Below are 17,625 nucleotides of genomic sequence, written 5' to 3' on the forward strand. Positions count from 1 at the left end.
AAAGAGCCACTCGCCTGATTAGAGGCCTGCAGGGAAGACCCTACGAGGAAAGGCTAAGGGACCTTAACTTCTTCAGCCTCTCCAGGAGAAGGCTGAGAGGGGACCTTGTGGCAGCGTACAAATTCATAAGGGAAGAGAAACATGAACTAGGCAATGATCTGTTTACCAGGGCACCCCCTGGAACAACAATGGCCATAAGCTACTGGAGAGTAGGTTTAGACTGAACATTAGAAAAAAGTTCTTCATGGTCAGGGTTGCCAGGATCTGAAATGGGCTTCCAAGGGAGGTGGTGCTCACCCCATCCTTGGGGGTCTTCAAGAGGAGACTGGACAGGCACCTGGCTGGGATTACATGACCCCAGGTTTGGTGACCTTTTCTTTCCTGTCAGGGGCAGGGGGTCAGACTAGATGGCCCACTGAGGTCCCTTCCAACCCTGGAAGCTATGAATCTATGGTCAGAATATGTTTTAACGCCATGGATTCCTATCTGACATCCCTGAGTTTATCTTGTGAATCGTGTTTGCACACCTAACAGTGCTAACATTGTGAGCATCCAGCAGCACCCTTGAAAAATCTCATGGCACCCCAAGGTGCCTGGTTGAGAATCACTTCTTTAGAGCTCTCTCCTCCTCACGACCACCCTCACCCTTTCTGTTTCTTTTATGGTTGTCTTGACTTGGGCTAGTTCTACACTGTATGAATGCTCCCTGCTGAGTGGAAATAAACACTTATACCTTAACATTTTACCACACTGGGTGTTTCTTGTTGGATTATCCATTTCCTTATTTCTTCAGAAGAGGGATGTCTCAGGCGAAGCAGGGAATGGGACATAAGGCTTTTCCTTTCTAGGAGTCATCCAGGCACAAGTCAAGGGGACCAGCTGGCTGTGGCCATGCAGCGTGGGATACAGGGTCTTTCTTTTTTTAAGGTGTGTTGATTCTTTTCCCAGCCCAGACCAGAGAGGAGTGAGACTGACTGGCTCTGGGCATGGGGAATAGGATATGGGCTCTCTTGTTTCTAGAGGACATTGGCTCTGATTTAGACCCATGGCAGCAGGGATCAGTTGGCTGAAGGGAGTTAGGAATGGTTTACAAGTGCCAGTATGGCCTCAGGTCCAGGGTTTGGCTTGCTTAGGGGTGTGTATGAAATGGGATACAGATCCTTTTCCCTCTAGGGCAGGCTTGTCCAACATACGGACCGTGATGGCTCCACGTGGCCCTCCAAGCCGTTTTCTGAGGCCTGAGGTGTTGCGACGGGAAACGAAAGTAAACACTGTACTATCGTTTTGGGGGGTGATGTGATACCGCTTCCTGTGAGGTCTTTGAATATGGCTTGCCAGCCCACTGGGTGATAAAAAGTTCATGATCCAGACCTACATTAAAAAAAGTTGGACACCCCTGCTCTAGAGAGTGCTAGGTCCAATTTGACTGCAAGTCAGGGGAACTGAACGGCTCAGATGAGTAGGGCATGAGGCAGGCAAGGATTGTTGGGAGTAGCACATGGTATGGAGAGCTGGAGGGGAAAGCAAGGCTTTCTGTGGATGCAATGTGGGGGCAAACCTAGGGATTTGGAGACGGGAACAGAAGCTTGGTCCTGAAGTCCCAGTACTTGCTGGGAGGAAAAGCTTCCTGACCCCTATCACAATACTCATTAGTGCAGAGTAGGAGTGCTAAAATTGACTTTTTGACTTGGGATTAGGGAGCTGGAAGTAGAAAGGTCATTATCAAGAGTCCAATTTTTGCTGCCTTACTTGAAGTTGAAATGTGCCTTTTTGGCCCCTGAACTTAAATAACCATCCAGACAATTGCAGAGTGTCTTAAAAAGTAAATGCATGTGCTGGCCCTTCCTTACGCCCTTCATTATCTTGTCCTTTCCACTCTTCCCCTTGCTGGAGGAATTCTCTGACCAGCCTCACACCCTGGTCCTTTCCTCTTCTCACCCCTCTCTCCTCTGGGGAGCTCAAGGTGGCCTTTGGGTGCCTGCAGCAGGCAAGGAAAGGCCCTAGAGTTTAGAGCTGTTTATTTCAAAGATTGGTGATAGCCCCAGGGTGGGGTTTTGGCAAGGTGGAGCTGCCTTACGGGCTGTATCTCTGATATCTCTGGATAAGAAAACAGGGTGCTTGGGTGCAGGGGCCAGGACAGCATGAGCATAAAGCTCCCCTCTCCTGTCTGGCATAATAACACAGCCTATAAGTACATCAGGGGTGTGCATCAGGATCGGGGGGAACACCTGTTCACCTGAGTGCCCCAAGGGATGACAAGGTCCAACAGTCACAAACTCCTCCAAGACCGTTTTAGGCTGCAGATAAGGAAAAACTTCTTTACTGTCTGAGCCCCCAAGGCCTAGAATAGACTCCCTTCAAAGGTGGTGTAAACACCTACTCTAGACGCTTTTAAGAAATGTTTGAATGCTTATCTTGCTGGGATCCTTTGACCCCAGCTGACTTCCTGCCCCTGGGCAGGGGGCTGAACCCAATGAGCTTCCAAGGTCCCTTCCAGCCCTAATGTCTATGAAATCTATGAAATGCTGTATGCTTCACATCCCCTATTACAGAGCAAGACTTCATACCCCACCTCCAAAAGGAAACAAATACAGGTATCACTCCCCCTCCTCCTCCCGTGACTTTGGGTCCCTAAGGCAAGTGAGGAGATATTGAACCATACTACCCTGCAAAACACAAGTGCTAACTTTGCAGGTAGCTTCTCCCAGAACCTCTAAATCCCACTCCTCTGCCAAGGCCAGACATTAGACCCAGGGCCAGATTAACGCATAGGTATAATAGGCACATGCCTAGGTCCCTGAGCTGCAGGAGTTCCTGGTCCTTGCCTCCGTGGCAGTGGTACAAATGGCCCTGTCCACCTCCCTTCCCTTCCCCCTCCCCTTCACTGGCCTTGCCACCGCAGCGGCTGCTTCCTAAGGCAGCCCATGAGTTTGTTTGCCTAGGGCCCACTAAAGGGTTAATCCGGCCCTGCATAGACCCCAGGAGTTCTGGTTCTCAGTCTTTCCTGCTGTAACTTGTATATATGAGAATCCAAGGATCCCAACATGAGCCTGCTGGGCATCTGGCTCATGGGGCTGCCAGGAGCCCTGGATGGCAGCAGGAGACACATACTTCTGGTACTTTTGCTCCAGACATTTCTGAGGACCTAACCAAGGGAGGGGAATGAGCACCACAGCAACAAATGACATTCACTGTCAGCAAAGCAATGCACACAGGAGTGAAAAATGTTAAATTATTCAAAATTAGAATGCCAAATTCACTGTATTGTCACTAGAAAGGACTGATGGAGGCAGTTCAATGGAACCATTTATACAATGTGCAGCTGTCGTAAAAAAAAAAATAGCAAAAGATTAGAATGCCTGAGAGATGGGTTGATTGACATGAAATAATGCAGAGATTCTTAAATTGCCTTTATTTTAACAGTGGCACTGCCTGATCTGAAGCCCACATGCAGCACTGGTCACCCTCCCCTCCAAAAGATTGTAGAATTAGAATATTTCTGAGAAAGGTTGAATGACCAAAAGCCTGGGGAAATTTGTGCGACAAAACTGAAAAGACTGGAATTGTTACTTTTAGAGAGGCAGGGCATGATACAAGTAAAATAAAATAATGGTCCAAAGAAGATAGATTGGGAGGTCTTGTTCTCCTTGACGCAGAACCAAAGCATAATCAGTGAAATTAAAAGGTGGCAAATTCAAAATCAGTAATAGGAAATACCTTGCCACACAACAATGGATCATAGAGAATCATGCTGGCAGGGACCTTGAGAGACCACCAAGTCTGTAGCTGCCCTAAAGTAGGATTAACTTTACTTAAATGTGTCATGAGACCATAGACAGACAAGGTCATGAGACCATTGAACTCATTGTCACAGGAAGCCACTAAAAGCAATAACTCTACAAGATGCCAAAAACACACAGTACCTCTGCTCACGCCACAGTGTTCAGAGTTAGTGCAATTCTGAGTGTTACTTCTGACCCAGCACTGTGCAAGGGGTGTTAAAGTAGGTATGTCTACACGTTTGTGAATGTGCCTTTGCTACAGTGCATGAAGTTTAGTACCTCTAATATGAGGTACTAGATAAAGGCGCAGTAGCTACACTAATGTGCAGTAGCAAAGGTGAACTTTTTTGTGACGCTTAACGAGCAGTTCACTAATTCAACTGTGCATTAGCGCATTAGCACGGTTTTTGCCATGATGCACTATTGCGCAGTAGATCAGTCCACTGCGTATTAAGGTGTCTCATGTAGACACACACACCCTGCATTTTAGGATTCAATCAATCTCTACTTAAGACAGAAATGAAACACGGGGGCACGTGGCACGTGCTACAGCACTTCCCTCGGAAATATCTGGTCCTGGCACCTGTCCTAAGGCGCATCCATGCTCTGATCCTCTGGTCCCACCTTCCACCTGTGCCGGAAGGATTCTGGTCAGATCCCTCCTGTGCAAGAGTCTTTCCCGAAGGGGGAGAATAGGGAGGGGGTTTCATGAGCTGTTGTCGCTAGAGGGCTCTGGCTGTTGCTAAGGGAGGGGAGGCTGCTCTCTCTCTATTTTTGCTGCTCAGGATATCAGGGTTGAGCTTCCTGGGTCAGATGCTGCTGCTGCTGCCTCCTCCATTGTGATCTGAGAGCCTACACTGGGCAGCTGCTGCTCTCCCAGCTGGGGAAAGACCAGCACTGCAGCCCCTTGGTGCCCAGCCCAGGGGGGAGCCTTTCTCCGGTGCCTGGAACCAGGCCTCCAGGGCAGCCCCAGGCTCTGCCGACACCAGCTCCTGAACCAGAGACTCCAGGTAATAGAGAGAGACCTCGGGGAAGTGCTGGGGACAGGCAGGACAGGGGCTCTCTGCACACACAACCCCTTCCTACCTCCCTGTCTCTTGGCTGCGAGTCCCAGAGCAGCTGCCCTGCAGGGGGGGGCAGGACTGCAGCGCTGCCCAGGCCTGGTGCCAGTCCCCTGCAGCAGAGTGACCTGTATGCCCAAGCATGAGAGCTGGGCTAACGGGTGAATTCTTCAGCTCTGTCAGCCCTGACTCACCACTGTTCGGCTGTGTTCACCATTCTAAGCACTCTGCAATATTAATCCAAGAGCCTTTTGAATAATGCATTTGATGGATTGTGAATGCCTGTCTTCTTAAACAAGACATGGCCGTAAATCTGGAGCAGTGTGTGGGTGGGTTGGGGGGCAGGGGGGGTGTCTTTATTTCCTAGCCCTGCCTCAAAGCATTGTGACATAGAGCAAATCCCTTATACCTAAGATCTTTTAAAATGGGTAGGAATTTGGGTGCCCAGCTTGAGGTCCCCTCCACCCGCCAGCTGTGTTCAGATGTCTCAATTTTGACCTGGAATCAGCATTCAGAATCACTCGTCACCTTTGAGAGTGTTAGCCTTAATCTCTCTCTGGCAGCGTCTACATGTGCACCACACTGCACAGTTATTACTGCACAGTCTTTTAATATGTGCTTTAGCAACTATTACATGACTGCACCATGCGTGCTGGTACTACGCAGTCCCGGCTGCACACGGGTTGTTTCCGACCCTACTGTGCAGTAGCAGCGAGGTACTGCGCAGCAGTGCATTGCTACTGCGCAGTAGCAATGGCATCACAGTTAGTGCCCACCAGCGCTACCTGGCCGTACTGACAAGCTACGCACCTTGTGTAGATTCGCCCAGTGCCTCGGTTTTCCCCTGTAAAAGAGAAGAAATAATGGACTCATTTATTGGGAGCTGTGAGGATAAATCCAATCTGTAATTGTGAGGTGCTCAGGCGTTGCATTGCTGGATACCCTGTACGTATTGAGATACACAGAGCCTCGCCCAGGGCTAAGTGTGTGTAGTATGATACAAAACCCAGGGGCACCCCTGAATCACGTGGGGTGGCTCCCAAAGGCTTTGTTAGGAATCAAGTCCCAGTGGGTTTGATGGCCCTTGGAGCTGTAACCACTCAGGAAAAGACAAGCTTTTCTTTGAAAGGCCTTGTGATGAAGGAGTAGAAGCAAAACTATGTGTCCTATGGCCTGTAACTATTATTATTATTATTGACATCAGTTGCCAACATTCACAGTTCACAAGTATTATAAGGGATATCGGCTGCCCTGCCTCAGGGCACAAATCAGCCTCTGAGTGACTAGGCTTAGAAAGGAGGTGCCTGGATGAGCAGGTTATTTCATAAGTATCCTTTCCAGGACTCCTCCCTCCCTCCCTCCCTCCCCTGAAGTAGCTAATATTGGATGCTGAAGAGTCAATGAACCAGATTCCAGTACAGCTATGAAATAGAAATGCTGCCCTAGATATACTGCAGCAGCAGCAGGGCGTGGGTGGGGGATATCCCCAGGCCTGAGTAGCCAGATGTGGGGTGGTAGGTCCTGTCACTCTGTATTTTGAATAATGAACAGCACTGAGAGTTTTGCTCGATGTTCAAAGATGGTTTTTGAACATAAAACACAGCAAAGCACACTCTCCCTCTCTGCACAGGTCCTTAAGTGGCACTGGTCAGCATGGCCTCTGACCATTGTTCAGTGAATGGAAAACTGAGATTTCCTTGCGCAGCTCAAAACGATGGAGTGAGCAGTCCCTGCCTCTGCCCAGTCCCCACACTGCTGAGGGAACGTGCTGCTGCCCCATGGACTCTGTTGTTTTTACATGCTTGAAGGGGTTCAAACTGTCTTGGTGATTTCCATGCTTGTGCTATGGAAAAAACCCTAGGAAATTCTAAAATAAATTATCGACAAGTATTAAAAATTCCCATTCCTCTCTCTGAGGTCTCCTTTCTTCCGGTCTAGCACAGAGCAGTTGGACCAGAAGGGATCAGTGGGATTATTTAGTCTGACCTGCTGCATTGTATAAACTAGAGACCCTCACCTAGCAAAGCCAATATATTAACTGGCAACTGAGCTAGAGCAGAATTGTTTGGATGAGAGGCCCAGTCTGAATGTAAGTCCCCAGCATGGACAGACTTTCTGTGTGACCGTGGGAAGGCTTCTTGACCTAGCCTCAGTCTCCAGTCTGTGCAAATGAGATGATAACATTTCTACCGTAAAAGGATACATTCATTGGAGATTGTCAGGCAATGTGGCACTTTGGTGACAAGGGACCTGTGGGGCTCTAAGCTAAGCGGAGAGTTGGTATAAACCAATAATCTGGGGATTTCCCTGGAAGGGATGACACCTGGGTACCTGTCCCGGCTCTGCCACTGACCTCTTGTCTGATTTCAAGTCCCCTCCCTTTTGATACTCCTCACACCTGTCTTATTTATTGAGTCCTTAGGCTTTGTGAGGGGAGGCAGTAACTTTTATTGGACAAACCTGTATAGCTGGGAGATGTCAGACACCCTCCAGATATCAAATGCCCTTCCTCAGCTTTGGTAAAGAAGCAGTTACAGTCCTAGCTCAGTACAAGTTAGAACAATTCCTTTAGTCTAACCTAATTCTGTTAATTAATTTGATCACTTCAAAGGGAAGGGGACAGAAAGGAGTAGAAATTGCCACAAGTGAGCAAATTCATTCTGGAGCCTACCCATTGCTTAGTTTCACCAACAGAGTTTCTGTGAGTGCATCTGTTGCATTAGATGAGGTATACCACGTTTTGTGATAGGTATGCGTAGAAACCATGAATTCTAATGATTTTGTTATGTTTTTGAGGTCGTAGGAGCAGGGTCTGTCATAACAGTAATGCTTTGAAACCTGTTATGCTCAGTGCTGCACTAACAGAGCAGTGGACAGTAAATCTGGAAAACTGAGGGGCAACCACGGACACTCACGTTTAAGAAAGATGAAGCAGGGCAGATCAGGGCTGCCAGGATGATCAGAGGCATGAAGAACCTGTTCTAGGAGGAGACTGGAAAAGCCTGGCACTCTTAGTCTGGCCAAAGAAAGGCTAAGAGGAGGTATGAGACATAGCACAGGGAGAAAAAGAACTATTAAGACTAATGTGAGTCCAAGAAGAGATGGGTGCACCTGGGCCATGATTACATTTAGGGTGACAACCAGGAGCAGGTTTCTAACTATCAGAGCAGTGAGGTGCTGAAGAAGTTTGTCAGAGGAAAGGTGGTCCCCAAAAAACCTCACCAGCTGGGAGTTGGGCCTGATTAGTGTAGGGTCAAGGCTGTATGATGTGGCTGCCTGCGATAGCCAGGGACCGGACTTGAGGACCAAGGAGATCCCTTCCAGCCCTCGACCCCCCTGTCCTCGCCATAACAGCTGATCTCTGGGCTCCTTCTCTGTTCCAGCAGAAGACAACACTGCGAGGGAGTGCAAGAAGGTGAAACATTCTCCAGACTGCGCATTTGCCCAAGATGTCTCCCAAAAAGTCCAAGGCCAACATGGCCAAGAACCTAGAGAAGAAGAAGCCCACCAAAAACAAGCGCAAGTCGGAGAAGCCAAAGCGGAGTCCTCCGGAGGAGGAGACGATTGTCTACCAGCCACCCCCGAAGGGCGACCGGCCCAACCTTTGCTCAGAGTGTGGCAAGAGCTTCCTGCACAGCTCGGACCTGGTGAACCACCAGCGCATCCACACGGGGGACAAGCCCTTCATCTGCACGGACTGCGGGAAGAGTTTTCGGCAGAGCTCCACCCTCATCACCCACCAGCGCATCCACACGGGTGAGACGCCCTACGAGTGCAGCTACTGCGGGAAGAGCTTCCGCGTCAGCTCCAACTTTGTGCGGCATCAGCGCATCCACACAGGCGAGAAGCCCTACAAGTGCCCCATCTGTGGGAAGAGCTTCACTGACAAGTCCACCCTCACCCAGCACCAGCGCACCCACACAGGTGAGAAGCCCTACAAGTGTGCTGACTGTGGCAAGAGCTTCAGCCGCAGCTCCCACCGCAAGCGGCACCTGCGTAACCCACCCGCCAAGGGCCGGGGCAAGTGCATGCACCGTGGCACAGAGGGCACCCCACCCAAGCCTAAGGAGATCAAGGTGAAGAAGAAAACCCCCACCCTGGAGGTCCCCAACACATGCGCAGAGTGCTGGCAGACCTTCACCCAGAACTCGGACCTGGTCAAGCACATGCGCATCCACACGGGCGAGAAGCCCTTCACGTGCACCCACTGTGGCAAGCGCTTCAGCGTCAGCTCCAACCTGACTCGGCACCAGCGCATCCACACAGGTGAGAAGCCCTACAAGTGCCCCGACTGCGGGAAGTGCTTCACCGACAAGTCTACCCTTACGCAACATCAGCGCATCCACACTGGGGAGAAGCCCTACATCTGCATTTATTGTGGGAAGAGCTTCAGTCGCAGTTCCCACCACAAAAGACACGAGAGGACCCACTCAGGAGAGAACAATGACACCTTCCTGCCCCTGTGGCACTACCCCACTCCAACCTTTTGAATCATCCATTCCCTGCAGCGAGGGACCCCCAGGAGCTGGGGGCAGGGAACTGTGTGATTGCTAGGGCATGGGGCAGAGAGGAGCAAGCAGGAGGTAGCAGGGTGACCTAGGGGGAGTGCAGCTGGCTTCTGGGAGAAACACTTGTTGAGAAGACTGGGTAGAAGGATATGTGGTGGCTCAAGGAATGTGGGTGCGCATTTTAACCGGTGTGCATGCACATGTGTGTTGTACGGGTGCATGTGCCTGTATCATTGAGTGTGTGCGCAGTTGTTTGCTTGTTACTTTGGGGTTTCCTACAGCTTGGCTCTCTTTCTCATGCATACCTTGCTCCTCACCTTAAGCCAGCACTGATGGCAGCTGTAGATTACAATCACACCCTCTTCAAGGACCCTGTTTGTCAGAGCTCACTGTAACTGAGAATCAGGGGCCTTCTGTCATGCCACATCTGCAGCACAGCAGGGGGCTACATCACAAAAACAGCCCCAGCTGTGGCACCTTCACTGGGCCTTTCATAGAGAGTGCTAGCTGGAAGGCTGAGTTGAACCTGGACCATGGGCTGAGCTCCTTTCTCCTTAGAACTGATTTCTCCATGGCAGAAGGAGGGGAAGAAGGCAGCACTGCTCAGCGATGTACGTGTGAGAGTGTGTGTGTGTGTGTGTGCACATGTTGTCTACATTACTCCTGCTTCTGTAGGGCCGTGGAGCTGACTCCTTTCCCAGCACTGAGCTCTGTCTCTCTCATACATCATTATTTAGACTCGAAGCTAGCAGCTGATGGGTTTCGAAAAGCAGGGGTTGTTGCTCTTGCTTCACTCTGTAAATAACCTCTATGCCCACTGACACATATAGTTGTGATCCCAGATCTGGCCATGAGAGTAAAGGGGGAACCCTCACTCCTCCCCTGCGCATGCATGGCGTGGGGACAGAACTGTGCCTGATGGGAACAAATCACCATGAACAAAATATTGAAACCAAAAATAAAAGTAACCCATGAGCTCCAGTTTGTCTCAGAGCTGGATCTCCCGCTAGTGAGGGGCTGGAATTGGAGGTTGGGAGGAGACAGGTGCTGTGGATTGAGTTAGATTACCCCCAGTCTCTCCCACCCACCCATCACCATTGCCCCTTCACCTGTCACCACACCCAACTCATTCACAATGGTCCCTGCCCATTTGGGTCTAGAAGGAGTAGCTGTGAGCCACCTTGTCTTTGCTGCCGTGGCTCCAGCTGGCCATGGCTTCATCTGGAGCTTGTTCTTCTCCCTGTCCCATGGGATTGAATCAAGTCTGGGGGATTCCCAGACACACCAGCAGAATGCAAGAGCCTTGGCTGCGGGTGAGCCTTGGAGGTCACTCAGAGCCAGAGGGGCTGAATGCATGGACATCCCAGCTGGACAGCAGCCTGTCTCCTTCCTGGCAGCCTCTCCAGCCTGGAAGGCAGAAGCCCAGTGACAGCTGTGGCAAAGACAAACCATGCAAAGAGCAGACTTAGAGGCCTTGAACTAGCCTGGCCAGACTTCAGCCCTGGTCTTTGACAGGGCACTTTTTAGCTTCTTCATGTAAGAAACCCATGGTGATCCCAGAAGAGTGGGGCCAGCTGTGGGCTCCTTTTGCTGCTCTCTCTAGGCCTTTCCTGAATGTCTCCCTTCACTCACCCAGGCAAAGAGCAGCTATAGATGAACACCTCTGGGCTGTGTTCCAGTGAGATCCACCGAGCCGAAGAACCTGGGACACTGTCAGTGTGAGGAAGGTGGCGCTGCAGGGAATGTCGACGGTGGCTCCGTGCTGGCGCTGTGCTGACCCCAGTGCACCTATGGGCACTGCAAATCTGGAGGTTCTCAGTGGGGTGGAGCAGTAACCTCATGTGAGCAGCACTTTGTGGAAGGACTGAAGCAACTGCCTTCTGCCTCTGAAGAGTACCTGCAGCAGGGCTAGCCAACCAGAATGGGATTCTCCTTCATGTCCTGTCCCAAACTCCTGTGCACCACTGCTGTATGCAGTGGGACTGTGGTCCACTCCAGCCATAACTGCTGGCCAGCGCCGCTGGGTGGAAGATGATGTTAAACAAGCCTGGCTGTGGATACCATTTATTTCACAGAGTTCACTGGATTTCTTTTTTCTGTTAGCAAATTTCCTGCAAGCCAGTGTTCGTTGATAAGAAAATGTCTGTTATTTGAAATCATTTGAGTAGTTTTTCTGAACAGACTTGAAATAGGGATTGTTCACAAAATGTAGCAAGTATTTTGTCAACTATTCAGTATTTGTGATTTGCTGTTTGACCTGTGCTATCTGTCCATCTGTCTGCCGTCCTACCCACCTATCTGTCCATTCATCCCAAAACACACCTCTTTTTGTTAGTGTGTATGTCTATTCCCGTATGGCCCCCTTCTCTTCTATGTGTCTATTCCTGGATGTATCTTTCTGTCCATCCATCCATTCATCTCTATCTATCTATCTATCTATCTATTATGGACTTCATCACCTTAGTATGTCAGCAGCTACATAGTATTATGACAAGGACTGTTACATGGTTTAGATTCTGTTGCCTGATTGGAGGATCTAACCTTTAAAAACTCTTCCCCTCCCCAATTATTTTTTTTGTCACAACACACATTTTGTTCCTTGTTAATCAAATGGTCACTGAACACCCACATGAACAAAACGTTGTACAAATGGTCACAAAGAACAACAGGACATGAACAAACCAGTCTCTGAAACCCTGGTTTTCATCTTGCCAAATTGCTTACCTATGGGCTTTTATGTTATTCAGTCTGCTTTTCTGTCCACTTTCAAAAGCTTGTTACTATTATAAGACAAAGTAAAATATATAAAAAAATGGTTGAAACCACTGGGGTGGCAGCTAATAAAACTCAGACTGTTTTGAAATAAAATACCAGCTCTTATCACCTTGCTGGGGGCTTCAAGAACTATGGAACTGAAGACTTCAGAACAGGAACTGGCAGACTGAACCAGATACATGGCCCTCTTACCCCAGGGCCCCATCTCTGACAGTGGCAAGTGCTAGGTGCTTAACAGCAAAGGGCCAAAAACCCTTTCATAACGATGATGAGGTAACCTGCCCATAGGAGAAGTTCCTTCTGGGACACCACAGAAATTACAGAACTTTTTTTGCAGGAGCATCTCATCTCCATGGGCTTCTCTGGCCCTTCCTCCTGGTAAGCTGGATAATGAAACTGCTTTACTGTGAAAGAAAAAGGTGAAGGTTTCACTAAAATTGGATTCTTCTGGCAAAGAAAGAGAGTATAACACATGCTATTGCGTTGTGACATAAAAGCTGGGAATTGCCAAGAGGCATCTAACTCCCTTAAGAATCTAAAAACCAGCTCCTAAATAGAAACATGATGTCAGTAGATCTCAAAGAGCTCAGAATCAAGATCCACAGTTTAGAAAGGGAAAGCGTGACTTGCCCCATGTCACCCAGCAGGCCAAGGTGTCCTTTTTCCAAAAAAAAAAAAGAGAAGCAAATACTGCCATAGTTTTTTTTTTGGTTCTCTTTTCACCTCTGCTTTGCTCATTATAGAACCATAGAAAAGTAGGACTGGAAGGGATTTCAGGAAGTCATCAAGTCTAACCCTGTACTCAAAGCAGAATCATCTCTAAAGCATCCTAAATAAGTGGTTGTCTAACTTATTCTTAAAAACCCTGTGAACAACCCTCATAAACAAGGGTTAGAGTGTTGTTCTGTCCACGATGGTCCAGGAAATACATGAAAAGCATGTTTTTTTTAGTGATACCTTTCATTGGACTAACTGTATTAGGCAGATGGTCCAACAAATGATATTATCAAAACCCTCTTGCTATACATCAGGAGCAGGTTTGCAGCTGGTCTGGACAGGAACTGCTATTAAGTATATGTTTATATAGCATGTGCCTCCACACTTGATCTGGTTAATGTCTCTGTGCATGTCCACAGGGCAAATATTAGCAAGAATCCCAGAGAAATGTCCTTTCTATTACCAAGTAACCTCACATATTCTGAATATGCCATGTTCTCCGGGGGGGGGCGGAGTTTAAGATTATTCTAATTACTACTTTTTTAAAAGAGAAAATTGTCGCCAGCACAAATTACTTTCTAACACAACTAGGCAACAAATTTAAAACAGTGAAGGAATAAAGTAGCGCAGAGTCTTGGTTAGGACTCCCAACCAGCGAGAAATTGTGATAAAAGATATAATCTTGTTTTAATCATTTAACCTATTTGTTCAGGTTGTTCAGAGGAAACAGTTTCCCTCTTCCTGTTAATATTTCAGGGCTACTCTTTATTTTCATCAATTCTATTTGCTCTTGCTGAGGGACATTGATTGGCAAAAGCCACAGGAATCCTAAATACATTTCCATTGTCATAAAGAAGGTCATTTCCTTAAAACTACAGTATTAGGAACTGGAGGAAGGTTTGCAGCACTTTTCTAATTTCAGGTCAGGAGTGTTTCACTCTGAGGCAATTCAAGAAGAATTGGAGATACTGCACCCAAATCCCTTGTCATCCCTTCACCTTATGACTGTGAATTTTCTCTCTGCTTCGTTTTGGAAGGACGAGGTGTGAAAATCTCAATCCGAGTTTTCCTACTGGTATTCTCTCCAAGAGGAGAAGTTTGTGATTCTCTCAGTAGCCGACATTATCTCTTTCCAGTTATGTAAAGAGATTTGCTGGCTCTGTTTGTTTTTCCAATCTGACCTCATATTTTTAGATCCCTGTAGTTCTAAAGGAACAAGTTTGAACAAGTTCAAGCAATTTGGCTTCATTTTCTTTTAACTAGAGACTTGGATATCTTGTGATTTCCTTATGCAGCTTTTCCCACTGGGTATTCCACTGGCGAATTTTCCCTCTCCCCAGGTTTTTTGATTTTGTAAATAATAAATTATATATAAAATACCTGGTTTGGGACTTTTAGAGCTCTCTTTTAAAAAAAAAAGATTTTTTAAAGCAAGTGTATCATTGTTATTTTTAATATTTGTCATATGCCTTAGTACCATGTGCAGGACTCTCCAGGAAAAGAAAGTTTTGACCAATGCATCTTGCTTCCTAGAATGACCAAAAACAGGTTGGCTGCACATAATGATGTGATGATTTGAAGGTCTGATGACCTGGGGTAGTGTAGATCAATATCTTAAGCATTCTGGGGCAGGCGTCATCCTTTTATCCTGTATTTGAGCACTGCCTAGTACTATCGACTCCTGGTTCCTGACCAGAGCTTGACTGTTCATAAATGAAACATTCCAGGGCTAGACCCATTTGAAATGGCTATTTCCAATATAACGCTTGAATTCTAGCCACAAATGATCATCGTTAATATTAACTAAATCCACAGGAAACTGATTCCCTCCCCAGACTGACTCCTTCAGAGTCATTTTGGGAGAAATTTTAAACATCTGGAGGAAAGATGGGCAGGGGGTCGGACTCAGTGATCTAATAGGTCTCTTCTGACCCTAAAAAAAAAATGAAGAAGGGGAGGTTTCTTCTGGCAGGTGGAGGAGGCTGCTCAGGGGAGTTAGAAGAAAGCGTGGGCACTCTGGATTGCTAGGAAAAGGGTGAGCAGCCATGGGACATCATCAGTCCAATGCAGCATGTGGGTATCTATCTACCACATTTACTAAAACTATCACCACTCACCTCCCAAAATGTTCTTTCCTACCCTATTGTCAGCTTAGAAATATCAGAGCGTACATGACTAGATCTGTTATTTCATGGCTCATGTTGTGTATAATTTCTCGTAATGCCCATCTTTCCTTTCCTTGTCTCCTTCCTTCATCTAGCTTCATGTCCTAGGTTTGGTTCAAATAGGCCTTGATCCTTTATCATGAATATCATGGGACATTGTGATCAAACATAGAATCAAGCCCCTAGATTGTAAGCTCTTTGGGGCAGGAAAATTACCTTGTTTTTAACCTCTGTAAAACAGCATATAATGTTATGGCAGCATCTAAATGTTTATTATTAATAATGATGGTTAATAATTGTGAAGTCTGGTTACACCTGCTGTAATTAAGGTTGTAATGCATTTTCCATAATACCTTCTGCAACATGAATAAGTTCCAGTATTTTCCAAGCTTTACATCTGCCCGAAGTTAATTTTCCCTTTTAAGGTTTCAGCTTGATTTACTCATCTGCTATGGAGTTATGCAAGGGTGAAAAAATGTATGTTTCCCTCTAGTAAAAAAAACCAACCCACCAGTGACTTCTTTTTTTAGTTTGAGATAACTAAAAAATAAAATAAAACAACAGAGAGAGGAAGACACCAGCTAAACTGTGAATTCGAGCAGTTCCAAAAAATGTTTAAGTTGCTGTCATTTTGCAGTTTTCTACATGAAGTCTTTTTCATTTTACTAGAATTTTTCACAAAATGTTTGAAACAAGCTTTTCAATAAGAATCTCATGAAAACGGTTCTAGCACTTGTGTAATTTACCAAAAACGGGGTTTTCATTAAAAATATAACTCTTTTGATAGTAATTTCCATAGTGTTTCCTGTGAAATGTCAATAAAATGGTTACAACACGTTTTTCAGGAAAAGGACTTATTTTTTCCTAACAATTTTTGTGAAAAAATTCTGCTGGGGGTGGGGAGCAAATCTTTAATGGAAAACTAAACCTCTTCATTTAACAAAGATGTGGACCAGCTCTGCTATGAAACAAGGCTAATTGCGGACATTTCTTTGATTTGGGAAAACATGGCGTTTGAACTCAACAATAAATATTTGGAAATATGTAATGAGTCTTGGCCCCACACAGTTTCCAGGAACAGCTGCAGAGTCATATGCACTAGGTTTAGTTGTGCACTGCGGGCCCCAGCCAGTGTCCTATATTGGTCAGAGGGATGAAGAGCTGCATGCACAGAAACCCCTTGTATGGTGATGCACTCAGACTAGCAAAGCCACATGGTCACTGGTGCAGCTGGTATCACTTGTGGGAGGTATTTTTACTATCCTGATAGAAAACAGCTTGGCTGCATGCACACTAAGAATGCTTTATTGGGTATACTAGCAGTGCACTGGTATTTCTGTACTGCGCTCCTTAATACTATTGGGAGTAAATGGCTGGATGCCTTCATAGTGGCATTCCCATGTGGGTACCCTCTTGGCTGTGACCTGTGAACCTCCAGAGCTAAAAGCATGAGTTTGTATTTACCTGGCAGATCTTTAGCCCCGGGTCTCTGGTGTGAGGAGGTGCTGAGGCTGATGTGTGAGAAAAGGGGCAGAGGGTTATGCCCAGTCTCACCCAGCTGAGCTCATGGCAGGCAGCAGGCAAGGACTTCTGTTAAAATCATTCCCTCAAGTGGCCAAGTGCTGTATGGGACCTAACGTGGTGAACTGAAGTACCCTGGGGTGCCATGGGAGCCTTTTAATGATGACAGGGGGCATCACTCAATATACCCACTGTTAGGTATGGAAACACCCACACCTGATTCACCGGATAATCCTAGAGATTTTAAATAGGAATCCATGGCGTCAAAAAATTCTGAGCTGTTTGTGGGTTTTCTGGGTTTGTTACAGAAGAATTGCTCTTATTATTTTCCCACAGTCAAAAAAAAAACAAGCGAAAGCTAAGAACTGGCATTTTCCAAGGGCTGCCTTGAATCTGGCAAAGGGTACCTTGCATCTAAAAAGTGGTGCCTTGCATCTAAATGACTGAAAACACTGGCCTAATGGATTAGACAGAGGCCTAACGGCTGTGAGCTGTATTGCAATCAGTGTTTGGCATTCCTAATGCCTCACAAATTGTACTTAGTTAAGGCTTGCAACCCACACTGGAAGGCACATGAATAACGTCACCCCTGGTTTTCAGGCTGGGAAACTGAAATATTTGGCAATTAATCACAGGTTGTGGCTCTATCTGGACAGTATGGACATGTAAGTGGGTGAGCCCAGCAGGCATAAGCCCAGAGGGCTACATGCTGGCTGGGTAGGCATGCAGGTATTTACACATATACACAGGTAGCAAAACTATGCCTGGCAACAACCCACATGGGATTTGGATGCCAAATAGTTACTTAGTTTGTCCAAGTTCATTTTCCAGCCATGGGATCTTATTCTGTCTTTGGCAACCTGAAGTTCATTTTCCTGCTCTAGGTCTTGGTCCTGGAAACACAAGGAAATAATGTTATTTACCTCCATGAGACAACTCACAAGCCTCAAGTCACACAATGTGCCTTTCAGAATTGAAGGACAAAAACCTTAGGCCTTATCTCTGTATAGAGGTTGCTCCACTTACTATTCTAGCAGGTGTAAAGTGCTACAACCTCCTCCCCTTCCACTATGGTAGACACGGTATGCAGCACAGG

At 46.9% G+C, this 17,625-nt stretch overlaps 1 protein-coding gene across 1 annotated transcript in view; it reads left to right on the forward strand.

Moving 5' to 3' along the window:
* LOC106721829 (zinc finger protein 665-like) overlaps nucleotides 1-17,625 on the forward strand; it is a 43,375-nt gene that overhangs the window by 9,544 nt on the left and 16,206 nt on the right. The window contains exon 3 of the mRNA XM_025216725.1: nucleotides 8,269-9,322. Within this exon, the coding sequence (XP_025072510.1) occupies nucleotides 8,269-9,322 (1,054 nt within the window). The remainder of the gene's footprint in view (nucleotides 1-8,268; nucleotides 9,323-17,625) is intronic.

This window comes from Alligator sinensis, unplaced genomic scaffold, assembly GCF_000455745.1.
Source record: "Alligator sinensis unplaced genomic scaffold, ASM45574v1 scaffold1391_1, whole genome shotgun sequence".
Classification (NCBI taxonomy): Eukaryota; Metazoa; Chordata; order Crocodylia; family Alligatoridae; genus Alligator; species Alligator sinensis.